The sequence below is a fragment of the Sander vitreus genome, chromosome 9, assembly GCF_031162955.1.
Source record: "Sander vitreus isolate 19-12246 chromosome 9, sanVit1, whole genome shotgun sequence".
In the NCBI taxonomy this organism is placed as follows: Eukaryota; Metazoa; Chordata; class Actinopteri; order Perciformes; family Percidae; genus Sander; species Sander vitreus.
Window position 1 is genome coordinate 13,086,213 of NC_135863.1, and position 14,843 is coordinate 13,101,055.

At 43.5% G+C, this 14,843-nt stretch overlaps 1 protein-coding gene across 9 annotated transcripts in view; it reads right to left on the reverse strand.

Moving 5' to 3' along the window:
- The window catches only part of ephb3b (eph receptor B3b), a 58,325-nt gene that overhangs the window by 10,535 nt on the left and 32,947 nt on the right, over positions 1-14,843 (reverse strand). For 2 of the 9 annotated variants that reach the window (XM_078258792.1, XM_078258788.1), the window contains exons 3-10: positions 12,021-12,693; positions 8,470-8,625; positions 7,170-7,505; positions 4,710-4,846; positions 3,897-4,059; positions 3,237-3,345; positions 1,599-1,651; positions 1,174-1,296 (exon numbers count right to left, since the gene is read on the reverse strand). In XM_078258792.1, the coding sequence (XP_078114918.1) occupies positions 1,174-1,296; positions 1,599-1,651; positions 3,237-3,345; positions 3,897-4,059; positions 4,710-4,846; positions 7,170-7,505; positions 8,470-8,625; positions 12,021-12,693 (1,750 nt within the window). Of the gene's footprint in view, positions 1-1,089; positions 1,309-1,598; positions 1,652-3,236; positions 3,346-3,896; positions 4,060-4,709; positions 4,847-7,169; positions 7,506-8,469; positions 8,626-12,020; positions 12,694-14,843 lie in introns of all 9 variants that reach the window. The other 7 variants (XM_078258791.1, XM_078258784.1, XM_078258786.1 and 4 more) reach the window with 6 other exon arrangements.

Below are 14,843 nucleotides of genomic sequence, written 5' to 3' on the forward strand. Positions count from 1 at the left end.
CTCAATCGGCACAGTCCTGCAGCTTTTGAGCAAAGATATTACTATCAAATATATTAAATACATAAAATATTTTACTATCTACAACATCAAGTGTTAGGGAGGGGTTCTAAAAGGTGGGGACACAACCACATAATGCTAGGACAAGGGGTTAAATATAGTGATCCAGTAGAAGCACCCTTAAATAAAGATATTCTATAGACACTTAAAAAGAGGGCAGGGTCAGGGACGGACAATCCTGGAGAAGAAACATTTTAATATATTATGCCCCATCCAGACAGGATAAATATTTCAGGGGGATGCGGGAGATAAATATTAGCCATGCACCTTGGTAACAGGAATTACTTTGTACAACCCCAGGCATCCTCGGGCGACTATACATAAAACAATTTAATGTAAGGTGGACATAAACTATTTGATAAGCCTGTAGGGTCAGATCGGCTTCAAGTAATGGGTTTGTGTAAAATTCTTTCATTACACCTCTCAGAACTTAAACGCCGCCGACTGCTGAAATTTAAAAATGGGAAACTGGGAAATGCATGTGCAAATATTCAAGAGTTACATTTAAACACACAGCATGTCTATTTGTACAGGATGTGAAAAAAATGGGGGTCAATAAGTGTGCCAAAAAAACCAATAGGGATGTAATTAATACTGGAAGAGATATGAGAAAAACCACACACATGCGCTCGGACAGGATTAACTCCACTAGAGAAATAAATCCTGTCTGTATGGGGCTGTAGTCTTGCATTGTGCAAAAGCTGCTTCAGTTAGAATCAAGAATATTTTTTAATCGTTTAGAAAATAAATTTAGAAAGCATCTCTCTCATTCCAGGATTGGGCTCCATTTTAAGAACACAGGTGAAATAATAATCCACCACACATAAAGGTATTACAGCTACTCTTAATGCACAAGGCATGGTAAACAACATAAGGGTGCTAGGACTGTGAGTGACACTAACTTAAAGAGGACATACTGTAGCTTGTAATGCTTTAAAACATCTGTAATACAGGAAAGGGGTTCCTAAGAGATGGCGAGTGTGGGAGGGGAGGGAGCAAGGAGAGGGCTAGCGATGAATTGAGTGAAAGTACCGCTTGGTGTGAAGTCCTCTAACGGTATGGCCTGGAGGTGACTAGCAGTCTTCCCCCTGTAGCTCAGGAGCTTTGGTGGGTTACCTGCGCCAATGACCTCCTCGATCTTCACGCAGGAGACGTCGATCTCCTTGGCAAACTCGCGCACAGCCTCGTTGGGGTCCTCATAGGTGAAGGGATCAATGTAGACTTTCATTCCCGGCGTTACTATAGGGGATTCAGTGGCAAGAACAGGAAAGTGAATCTATGACGTCAAACTAAATTTCAACACTATGTAAAGTTATATAAACATATTCTTTATCAACCAAGTATAGATCAAAGCAAGATCATTTATAATACTTTATTGTTTCACTAGATGATCAAGCCAATTTATGTTATGTGAGCTATTTTTTAGTGGTTGGGGATGCTCAGTCATTGCTAAGTTATAATGGCTGAGCAGAAGTATAGGAATAATGCCGTTGAATTTTGAATAATGTAAAAAGGAGGGGCATCTCAGCAAAGAGACTTACTGTACTGCTGCAGTTTCTCTGTGTATTCCGACTCTGAACCATTTCTCTGCTTTCTGTTGAGAAACATCAAAACACAAACTGAGTCACATGGGCTAAACACAGCAGGGTGCAAATACCAAAAAGGAACAAAGGCAGGAGGAGAAAACAGATACCTAATAATGTCTGCGGAGATGTAGCCATGCTACGTTGTGGCTTGGGGAAAATGTTTTGCCTTTTTGCATTGGAAGCGAGGGATATAATGTAGATAAAGATTGGATCAATGCCTTGTGGTAAAATGATTCAAACTTGGGGACTGTAACATGAGTTTTAACAAAAAGATATCGTACCATTGTCTGAAGCAGCAAGTGAAAGCCATTCACTCTCGGTACCTCCAAAATGAGCAGCCGAGACAAAAGCAAATTCAAACTGCAAGCTCAGCTGTCTCGCCTTTCTCGCCCTACAGACATTACATTGTTCATTTCAATTTAATCTGCCTCTTATTTTGTCTTCATTGACTCTCTCTCTCTCTCTCTCTCTCTCTCTCTCTCTTGCTGTCATTCTCTCTTTCCATTTTCTCTCTTTTTCTCTTTTACCCATAGAACCATCATCTTCCTGCACGTGTCCCTTCTGCACCGTAGGGAGGGGGGTGGGCACAATGAGGATGACAGAGCGAGGGGGCTGGGTTGTTGAAATTACATGTTAATGTGCTTCCTTTGTTGTCTAACCAGTAACCAGGGCAATAATACCCTATGCTGATTTGCATCTTATTTCAAATTCTAATTTGGTTCCGGAATATGCCGAAGCTCTGTGTTTTGTGTTATTACTATTTTGTCCTTCTTCTGTGGCAGTCGGAGCAGCGGCTAAGCCAAGACTCTGAGAGAGACACAATGTAGCGGTGTGAAAATAGAAGAGAGCGAAGATGCAAGAGGGAGAGGTGGGGGAGCAAGGGCGATTATTATTCAGTCTAGCGTGACCGATGCCCACGCTTGTCAGCCGATGCCTGAACTGGCTTGTGGAGTGAACCCAGTGGGTGCTAGTCAGTGGTGAGTGCCAACCATCCACACATATATACACACATGCACTGCATTTGCTGCTTGACAAATGATTGGTATAAGGATAAACGAGTGTGGTTAGAACCCAGCTGATGCATTATCAGACTTTTTAAAAGGTGTGAGCAGCTGCTTGCATCTTCCCAGTCAATTGGGCCCAGCAGACAGGAGCGCATCTGTGTTCTTTGTGGTCGGGCAGACGCACAGTTGATTCTGAGTGTCAGGCCATGAGGACAGGCCTATCAGGCCCAACAGCTGCTCTGCCATGCTGTGTCCAGTGAGCAAAGTAAGATTTTGGCCAAAGCTGTTTACTATTCACAGATTCAGAAGGCTAATCTGGCATTCAGTGGCCTCACAGGTGGCACAGCAATCCGCTGAGACTGTTCTGGGGTGGTGTGGAGGACATGCAAACAAAGTTGACATTTGAAGCAATCTCCGTTTGTTTTTTTCAACTTGAAGGAAAAATATTTTCCACAAATGTGTCTGTAAGTCCTCCCTGTTTGAACATATTCTGTCATAAATGAGTCAGTGTAGACGTGCTTTGCCACACATGCTCTTCTTTCACGTGTTCTGATTTTTTGAGAGGCCGGTAGAGGAGTTATCTTCTGACCTGAGGCAGACGAGAGCGATGACCACAACTGCAATGATGAAGACCAAGGTGGCGGTGGCTGATCCCACGATGAGTGGCAGCTGCTCCTGCCATGACTTTGGAGGGTCAGCTTTAGGGGTCAAAGAGAAAAAATGGTTACTTGGAGAAGTTGACAAAAACATACATCTACACTAGCTGCAATCATTTGTATAGCTAAAGACTGTGCCACTGTGTGCTCTGCCGTAGTTCTTACAAATAGGCTTGTATGCTTCCCACGCCCACTTCAGAATTGTATGCTTACGTAGGTAACTATGCCCTTGTGTTCATAATGCTGTGTTAAGCAAAATGGAGAGCCAGCTGGGACTAATAAATGCATTTATGAAGACTATAAGACTATTCAGTTATTTTTCTTTGTCTGCTTAGTGAGTGGGGGAGTGAGGCTGATACCTTGACTGATTGCTAGGAAATAGTAGATTTTCACCAAATCATAAGTCAGTTTCTCTACAAGAATTTCAGTATTTCTGCATGAAAAATAGGCACAGTAGCTTCTAGCTCTATACGTTTTTGAGCCTCCATTATGTTCATAAGCTTATGCACAGCCCTATTATAAAAGTATTGCTGTTAAGCCCCAAATAACCCAATATATCCCTGGGTAATGAAGTAGGTATGGGAGTAACATACTTTGCAGGTTGGTGCTGAAGTCGGCTGGGCTGCTGTAACGACCATAACCGGCCACTGTTCGGGCACGGACCTGTATCACATAAGGCGTACCAGCCTTGAGACCTTCAATGCGGGCGTTGCTCCGTTGGGCAGTCATGGTATGGGCGATGGCCTCACCCTGATCCTGCAGAGACAAAGACAGTCAGTGATGAAAACAATACCAAATACGTAGCAGCCCCCTGCATTGTCCCACTCAATCCCCTCTCTGATGCTCTACCCTTCTTTACATGCTAATCTAACCATGCAAGCCGGTGAAAAAATAATATGGAGACAAGAGTGAGAGAGAGAGAAATGGAGAGAGACAGTTTGTAGCCGGTGTGTTAATTCAACGGGAGGAGGACATGACAACAAACAGAGCAGATATACACTGAGTGCCTTTGTTCTCTCCCTGAGGCAGACCCAGTCACTACTCTCTGGGCCCCTGGAAAATACAGAAACTTTCTAATGCATGGAATGAGAGGGGACGGAGGATAAGAGGGAGGGCAAGAGGGAGAAATGGAATTAGGGGTAGAGAAAAGGGCAGAGCATAATAGAAATATGGTAAAGGATTGGGAGGAGAGAAAGAGAGAAAAAGGAAGGAGGGATAGAGGGATGGGAAGAGGGGAATAAGTAGGGGAGGATCATCACACAAACTAAGATTGGAATTGGTGACTTGCCTCACTGCAACCATGTGTTTATCAGCAGAGGCATTGTTTTCCACATTTACAGAAACACAGATGGAACAGAGACCATGCAAGTCAATGAAATTGGATTGAATTAGAGGCGTTGACTTACATTGCTGCTTACCTTCTCATGGTACTTAATCTCATAATCCAGAATGATTCCGTTGGGTTTCTCTGGAGGCAGCCAGGACAGGCTCATGGTGCTCGCTGTGGCCGCCATTAGGTGAACTGTGGGCACTGCAGACGGAGCTACACAGGGCAAAACAAATAAAGGAAAATCTGCTTTATTTATCGTTTTCTATGTTATGTCTTTTCAAGTTCTATGCCCTTTGTATGTCCACAGAAGGCAAAATCCAAAGTCTTAGACTGTGGGCTTTGTGAAAAGCATTGGCCAATAATTAGTATGCAGAACCATTCCCCGCTAATGCTCAAACTCTCCCTCCCAGAGTCCTCGGGGAGGGAGGACTGCAAAACTGATGGATAAGTTTCTGGTACATGCAGTTCTCTCTACCATACACCAACTGTAGGCAAGCTTAAGGGCAAGCACACATACAGATAAAGACTTTTCACTTTTAAGTTAACTGCATCCATGCTGAACTACTGCTGCAATTTTGCTCCAAATTCTTGAAGAACTATTTTTCTCTGTTTGTCGTTTTTCAAGATAAAGAAATCCTATGTATTAAGCCTATGTACTGTGCATACATTGTATTGCATACAATTGCCACACTTAATTAACACTTTACAGACATAATTTATATAATGTGCACACAAATAGACATTCAATGCATTGGTGGACACACACACACACACACACAGAGGAGCATGAAACACACTGGCACTCCACCCACCTGAGCTTTTCATGCTTCTTTCACATGGGCCTATTAATGGCTTCTGTCTGCCTCCCTGTCTCTCGTCCTCTTTTCTAAGTTCAGGCTTGTTCTGTATCTCTGACTCACTTCCTCCTCTTAGTCTACTCCATTGCTTTTGTTTCATAACTGTCAATCTCCAGTCATGCCTTCTCTTCAAAAATGAAGTTCTTCACTTTTTCCTACACTCACACAACCACATTCTTTAATTTCCCCTATCCTCTCCAGTGCAGACCTCCATCTCCGCTCTCTCAGTCTCTCTCCCTTCCTTTTTTATCCCTAGCTTTTAGTTCTTTAATCCTCCCCTTGCATTTCCTTTCTCCCTCTGCTGCCTGTGTATGTGGCCAGACATCCTTCTGTTTCTCTCACTTTCTCTCTTTGCTCCCTAAACCTTCCATCCCCTGCCCCCCTCCCACATCCACCCAGGCCCACCACGTCTCTCTTTCACCCCCAGAAGACAATGCTTCCTAGGCAGATCCCCTAGCCAGGGGATTAGGGGCCCTCCTCCAGTAGAAGACGTTGAAGTAACCATGGCGGTGGCCCCTGGGGCTTATCACCACCCTAGTATTTATTTTGGTTCTTAAAAGGTGAATGCACATGCAGGGATGGTCTTTGGACTACACCAGGGGATAATCTGATCACAGCTGATGCTCTCTTGCCCCCTCCTTTCCCTTCGCTTCTCTTTTTGCACTCAACTGACCCCAAGCACCCAAGGATGGACAGTGGCCCTTGTCAGCCCAGTGCCCATCCCCTTGTAAAACAATGAGGCCTTCACAAGGGGGCCTGTAGGGCCTTTGGGTCCTAGACCCACAAACAGAAGGCATTCCTAAAGCATCTTTTAGGTTGGAGGTGAGAAGGACAAGGCCATGGAGAAAGTGAGAGACGATGGAGGGGATGGGGGAGGAGCAAGGGCTAATCCTTGGTGTTTAAGTATGCAGATATAGCAAATTTAACATAGCGACTAAACACATCCAAGGCCCAAATGAAGAGCCCTTGGAGAACCTCAACAAAGAGACCAACCCACAATAACTAGCATGTAAAGTAAGCTTAACAGCGCTGAGGGTCATTTAAGGTAAACCAAATGCACCGAAATTGCCAAATTTCAGTAAGTAATTGCAAAAATCTACTTGCCTACCCATCTACCTATAGTAATGCAAAACCATTGACCCTGACAATAACAGCGTACATCTCAATGTTATGAGGAACGCATGCAATAGCTTATCATTACTATGCTAAATTATTCCATACATAACGTTACATCAGCTGGGTTTCAGTCTTCTGTAAACAAAACAATGTATCTCAGCACTGATTGCTACATTGGCCTAGTTACCGTTATTGCTGTGGGCTGTAGGAGTGGTGGATTGGAAGCAGTGGGCAGCTAGAATACTGAGGGTTCAACACTTTCAATACATACTGCCTCGCTATTGCTATTTGCAGCGGTGTTAGTACAGAGCATGCTGTGGGTGTGTGAAAAAGGTCCCTTTCTAAGCTCATTCAGAAGAATGTCTTCCTTCTCAATCCCTGTTCAAAGGGAAAATATGTAACACACTCCTACATACATACAAGAAATTGATCTTTACTTCTTAAGAGCAGAACATATTCTCTGACATTCTTTTGTGTCTTTTTCCAGACTTTAAAAGTTGGCAGTGCCTACAAGTTCAATATTGATCTTTGACAGGTAGCCACGAGGCTGCAGTTTCACCTACCGGCCTGATTTGTGGTGATGTTCACTGCAGAGAACTGCGGTGTGTAGGGGCTCTTGTTGGAAACACCGTTGACTGCCTGAATTTCAAAGCTGTACTGTGTGTGGGCTTGTAGGTTACGGACGGCAACGCGGCGCTGGGTCAGGCCCAGGTGGCGTGGCGAGATATCGACGTTGTCGTCACACCGTGAGCACATTCCTCGCTCAGGCAGGCACTTCTTACAGATGACGTTGTAGAAGATATCTTCACGGCCACCCAAGTCACGTGGGTCGCTCCATTCCAGCACAAGCGAGGTTTCGTTCACACTGGAGATGACACTGCGTGGTGCAGAAGGAATAGCTGCAAAAGGGAAGCACAGCGTGGATGAGATGAGGAAAATACATTTGGAATGAGAGATAATTTAATCTCCATGTACAATAGGTGTAAAGAAATTTGTTTCAGTGACAGTACAGAGACATACTGACAATAGACAGAGATTCATACTGTAAAACACAGTTTACATATCATTATACACACATGCATTCATTATTCCATAGCTGCTAGCAACACAATTCATGACCCAAGAATGTTCCTTGTGCTGTGTGGTATTAGTACATTTTTCATGCATTAACTCAAACATTTTTTTTCTTTTACATAACAACTGTCTGTCCCAAGAGTTCTTAAAAAAAGAGGACAGGAGTTAAAATTTGAATTGGATGTTCATTTCCACTGTGTGTCTGTGTGTGAAGTGCTGGGAGGAACGAGCAAGACAAGCTATTGGCAGAGCCTTGGCAATTCTTATCCAATTACAGGAGCCTTATCTTTCACTGCACTGTGGGAGAACCAGTTCCCCACCCCATCAACAGAAAAAATGATCTTCTCTCTTCACCAGTGAATGAATTAGCTCCTACGTGTGTGTGTTTGCTCTTAATGAAGGCACTACTAGACTAGAAAAATCCCTCCGCTGTCTGTCTGTAAAGGGATGGCAGCATCGAGAACAGATAGACTGAGAGTCGGGCGGGGGGAGGGGTTGGATGATAACGTTTCGGATAATGTTGAAAAAGCAAGCAGACTTGTTTGCCATCCATTTGTCGTGGTGGGAACGTATTCCTGGGGGGTTTTATCACCCATTGAGAGAATAAAAAGAGGGAAGTTTGGGAGAACATTCACCACACATTACATTTTTTTTTTTTTTTTATGGCTATCAATATTACTATTACTGTCTGAATATGAGGTATTTCTGTCTGGTTTTCAGAAAGGAATGCAATAACATAATTTCAGTCTCATTTCAGTATTTAGTCAATTGAAAGCAGTCTTTACTTACTGGTACAGGGGGAGTCGGGAGAATCGGTGTCTGAGCGGTAGTAACCATTTCGACAGGAGCAAACGCTGGATGCTCCTGAGCTGGCGCGGCTGTTGGCTGGACAGGGCAAGCAGAAGCCGTCTCCCTGTTTGGACTTGAAGGTGCCAGGACTGCAAGCTGATGGCAAAAGAGAATGGAGAAAGATAATTATTATAAGTAATAGTGTGGATTGTACATAACAATTTAAGGTAAAACTGTTTTTGCTACACTTGTATATTATGTTTGTGTGGGTCACATTTTCCAAATGGGCAGTAGGCCACTCTCATTCTGGAATAAAAATACTACATGTTATTGGTAACACCGTTCCAGCCCACTAAAACAGCTTATTTGATGTATTTAGCATGGGTTTGTTTATGTACATGTGTGCACATGCACATGATTTGTTTTCATCCCCACATGTTCCCTTTTCCCCATATGGAGTGTGAATCTTCAGCAAACTGTAGTGGGAAAGGAGAGGGAATTTTGAGCAGCATGTAGCTGTTTGCATAAACCCATGCTCACACAATAAGACTGTCAACCCAAATTACATACACGACCTTCAGAGCCAAAATGTTGGCATGGTGCTTTTATCTGAATTCAGTATTTTATCAAATGCATATAAACAGAACACAGAAAATCAGAGAGACACGCATGCTGAGGTGTACACAAACATGGGTCTGTGCAAAACTGCACACAAAAGACACACACACACACACACACACACACACACACACACACACAAGCTTTTGTTTGCATTCTTCTATCCTTGAGATCACTTCCTTTACAGACCTACAAAACTTCTTTCAACATAATTTCACCTAAACTGGTTTTCGATTAGTGAAGCCTAGTTAATCAGATGAAAACACTGCTGGTCTTTGTAAATGCCCTATCTCCATTCATAGCCGCTGTTTGCAAGTTTATAACTCAGGTGATAAGCTGCAGACATGCAGGGAAACACTAACAGCGGCACTGTGATCCAGAACACTTTGGCAGACTCTATATCTTTGATAAACTATCTCGTTAAAAGATGAATGAGTTTGCCGCAGTGCTTAATAAAAAAAAGACGAGAGCAGGTAAGACAGGCAACATTTACAGGGGCCAGTTGATTAGCTGACCCACTAGTGCGTTAGCTCGTCAACGTCAAGGACACACTGCTATGTTTGTCCCTCTGAATGATAATCATCACTGGAGCTCCTGTGTGTTTTTCGCTCCCTGGTAAAAACAACCAAGGTTGGAGGTAAAATCTACAGCAGACCACTTCCTGCTCCTGCTGTTTCCCCGTTTGTTTTTTTGAAAGTTCAATATTAGCACAAAACCACCAGTTGACTGCACCGTGTACATTAGCACTGAGTGTATTTGTTCTTCCACCATTAATCAGAGTCATCCATGCCACTGGCTAACAGGAAGTACTGCTTGATAAACAGATAAGATATGACCTCAAGTTTTACCATGTGGGGGAACAACTTCTTCAAAATGGTATCATGACCCGTACAAGTTCATTTAAGTTCACACAGAGTAAACTACAAGCAATTTCTCAAGTCCCAGGGGATGAGAGTGTTAGTTTTTGAACATGTTGGCCTAACGAAAGATGTTGATGGAGCATTCCCATTAAATGAGGCTTCTTCTTTTTTCAGGGAAGGCCTGAAAGTGCTGATCAATCACTTCCAGTCTGTAAAGGGGTCATCATCTTCCTTTCATCAATTTTCCCCTTAGAGGAACTGCTAAAGAATGTGGAAGAAAGAGAGACAAGGGGCTAGAGAAAAAGGGAGGGAGAGGTGGAAGAGGTGGAAGAGGTGGCGGCATAGAAAATGCTAATCCTGCAGGCGCTTTTTTCTCCCCCTTCCCTACTCCCCTGTGTCTTATCCTAAGCTCTATGTTCATGCAGAACATAGAGCTTAAGGAACTGATTAGAATGTATGCTGAAATTGGAAAGTGTGGAGCATGAAGAAAAAAGTAAAGAATATTGGGGGTGAAAAATGTGCAGCAAATGAGTGGAAAGGCAAAAAAAGGCTCATCGATTAATATTAATGCAGACACCCTTACTGTAACTCTGGTGGCGTATTAATGAGAGCAACGGCCTTCAGAGGACAGGTAAAGACTACAATGGAGAATGGGGGAGCGACGGTGGCGGAGCAAGAGGAGATGCTGCATGTTGTAACAAGGACAGAAAAGCAGAGAAATGAAGAGTCACGGCAAAAGGATGATGAGTAATGAATATGGAGAGTGGACCTGAGGAGAGGTGAAGTGAGAAGAGAAGAAGAGGAGATTTATCCCCTGTGGTTTCCACTGAAGCTTGATTAGAGTACATTTTATCAGGACCCAGTAGCCAGGGCTTTAACCTTGAGCTGCCAGGAGCAAACAAATTAGTTTTTAACCACATACACCATTCTTTAGATTTACTATGCTCTCTCTCTCACAAATACACACTCCTTCGAAAGGTGAGCACACATATTTAGGGTCTGCCAGAAGCTGCCAGGCCACCCTCTCTCTGGCTGAACACCCGTATGGGTACTTAACTTAAAGGTCTTCTCAGCTTTATCTCTCTCTGGTATAAGGAGAAGAATGCGCCCTCTGAACCCAAGCCGACACAACCACACACAAACTATACATGCACAGACACCTCGCATTCAACCTTGCTGATCAATAACCCTGCCATCCCCCCTTCCTCTCATTCTGCTGTCTCCGTTTGACCTGCGCACCCTAAGCCTAATTTTACGCCCCCATACTCCTCACTATACACACATTTTCCCTTTAACCCTCCCTGTCCTCCATGCTGTCACCTGCACTCCATTCCAGTCGAGACCTTGCTGTTTAAATTTACCTTTCTCTCAACCTCTGTGAACCTGTCATGTTTTCCATCAGACCTGAACCCATCATAGAGCCTCTCAGAAACAGCCCGCCTCCCCTGCATTTCCATTTATTTAGCAACCAGCTGCCAGGCGAAACTGAGGTCAGCCGCGTGCTGTCAGTGTCATCTAGGCTGTATTATTTTACCTTGTCATCATTGGATTAATGTGTCAAAGAATACAAGGCAAATAAATGGCTCACAATAACGTGGCAGCTGGACAATCTAGTGATAGAGGCTGTAACCTGTAGCCAAAACAATACCGGTTCAATCTCTCCAACAATCAGTGTGTGTCCACAACAGCCATTTGCCAGATGAAGCGTCCTTCAGCAAGACTTTGACCCCTTACTACTCACTCATTGTAATTCACCCTGCATAGAACCATCAGATACTATACGCCTAAAATGCAAATGTAACTTTTCTCAGCACTAATAATGTGATACATTATTGATCGCCATAGGGAAATCCCCCCAACCCCATCACCATCTTCTAGGAGGGTAAGACTGTGGAATAAGCTACAAAATAGCACACTGTTCTGTAGATTTGTAAAGATGAATTGACTTGCTTTGGGTTAGTTCAGGAGCTAACATAGAGCTTGAACCTTGGGTACCCTGTTGAAGAATGTCTCGCTAAACACTGAGTAATAAAATTCTGAACTGACCATAATATCTGTTGTGAAAACACTCACCTTGACATTGGGTTTCCTTCATGGCTGGTTCAAAGCCAGACGAGCAGGTGCAGGCTCCTACGGGAACCATCCACTCGCCGTCTCCGTTGCAATAAAGCTTCAATGGCACGGACACCTCCACGCCGTTGGGGACACAAGTTCCTGGCGCAATGACTAAAGAGGTTGCCTCAGCCCCAGTTGCTGTCTCCGGGAAAACGGCAAAGTTGGCGATGGTGGTGGAGCACTTCTTGTAAAAGACCCTCACTGAGATGAGCGACATGCAAGCACCAAGGTCCTGAAAGGCCAAGTAAAACCCGGCTTTGGACAATGGTCCAAAACTTCTGACTTTTGTGTTTACCCGGCCAGACTCAAGCATGGAAAAGCTCTCATCTGGGGCAATAGTGTCAACCTTCACATAAGGGTTCTCCATCCAGAAAGGGCTGGTGGCTGTGGCTGAATCTGAGTCAGACTCATAGTAGAAGAGGTTGAAGGTCTCTTTGCAGGAACCTGGGATGTTGGGAATGCTGTTGCAATCGCGCACTGTGAATTTCATCTCCACATACACACGCAGCACATCCTTTCGTGGGATGAAGTCACTGCGTAGCCAGTTATTCTGGTTGACTTCACGTACATTGCAGACTTGGTATGTCCGGATGGGGTTCATGGCATCATCGTAGCCACTCACCTCTTCCCACTGAAAAGCGAGTAGAAAAGAAACATAAACAGGTCAGAGGGTGTAAATGCGTAATCTTATCACTGACAGATACACATACAGTTCCACAAGTACTTAGACATTGTGTCTGTCTAATTTCTGGGAAGTGCATTCACCGATCTCTGTACACTTTGCATTAAAACTTTAAGAGCTACATTCAGTCACATTTCATGATAAAAAAAAGAATGAAAAAAACAGGGCAGAGGTTAGAACTTAGAGAAAAAAAAGCAAAAGTTAATCTCTTTTTTTGTGACTTTTTGGGTATTTTCAGTTACAGTCCCTTGCCTTTGTCATGCTACATTTTTCATCTCTGGTTAGTGTAGTGTAAAAAGCCAGTGACGAGGACTGCAAATTCATCTCAATTACGGCAACCTGTCACCTCCTTATCCCAGAGCCACCACAGCATGTTTACCTCATATCTGTTTGGAAATAGCAGCCACATTGCTTTACAACCAATTACGCTTCAATTACAGAGCAATGATCGCAACGTCCTCTAATGAAGATGCCGGTTTAACCTTCATGATTTTTGGTTCTTACACTCCTCTACATCTTTCACTGGTACTACAGTACCCAGGGGGTGAATTACTCAGGATAAAATAGGATTACATTTTCTAAACTTTGAATACCAGCTTCATTAAATGAGCACAAGCAAACTCGACTGTAAAAGCTGTTAGGCACTGTAATCTAATGCATTTTTCAATCTCGAATGAGGACACCACGATTAAATCATTTCACTTCAAATAGCGATAGTGTATAATATATCTTTGTGAGTGTGTGTGCATGCATGTGCGTGTGTGCTGAGGGATCTGCTCCCCTTTCCTATCAGACAAACAGAGTGCAATTTTTTCTTTAGCTAAGCCAAGGCCTGGCAAGTTTATTTGCATATCACCTTTCAAACAAGTGTTTTGCATAAGGCATGGCAATGCATTAAAGCATTTAAAAGGCAATGAGGAGGAAGATTAAATTAAACACAATTAAACTAGACAAAGGAATAAAAGCTAGAGTGCAGCTTCAGCTAAAAGTCTGTACTACTTTATATGGCTGTCATTGGACTTGCTACCTGAATCCATGAGATTGAACCTGTGACCTTCTGATTACAGGATGATCTTTCACATCACTCAGCCGCCCTGCCACCTTAAAACACTAGAATACTTAAGTTTTTATGCCAAGACACGATAACAAATTAAATATGGTTGCACTCTTGGGACCGAAGCTAGCCTTGGAACATTTGGCTGTCTCGAAACTCTGGCATTAAGGCACCAGTTTGTCTCCAGAGCCAGTTGTTTCTACCTGAGCTCTTGGGTACCTTAATTGAGGCTGTAATATGGATGTGGTGGAGACACGGCTATTCATCCAAGACCCTGGAGGCCATGAGGGAGAGAGGGAGAATGGGCATAGCTCGGCCGTGGCATTAAAATGATGGCCCGGCGAGAGCGAAAGAGGAAGCGACCAGAGGGAATCGATAATCACCGACCAGGTCAATGGGATGGCTAAAAGCATGAAGTGTCAATGGGTATTTAGTTCAGTGTAATAAATCACCCACTGCAAAAGAGCGATACAGCCAAGTGTTTGTGGGTGTGTGTGCTTGTTTAATTGTGCTTGTGTGAGTCTGTCTGCCTGGGTGTGTATAGCTCTGTGTGTTTGTTTGAGAGTATGTAGGTGTGTGTCTGTTTGTGTATGCGTGTATTAAGAGAGAGGTCATTCCCCCCGAGACATGACCAGTGGCCAAACACGCCTGCTTACCAAGCCTGAATGAATTAAGTAGGTCATGTAAAAAAGGGTCAAGCTTCTTGGCATCGATTTCCATCAAGATTAATCGTTATGCAAGATTTGCGATCGACTCCATTTTCTCGTTGTCCTTTCCAATCAAAGCTTTAAATTATACTTTCAGATGACAATGAACAATGCTTCTGTGACGCACTATCACCCTCCTTGAAGGTCCAAAGGCCCACTGGAAAAATAAATTCCGCAATATTTTGGCAAAACTATGACTCTTTGGAACAAACTACAGATATGAATAGAAACAGGAGACACAGATTGTGCTGCAGGGGCTTAACCCTTGTGTTATTTGACCCGTTTTCTAAATTTCTATATCAGAAATATGTGTACCTAGTTTTTATCAAAAATAACAG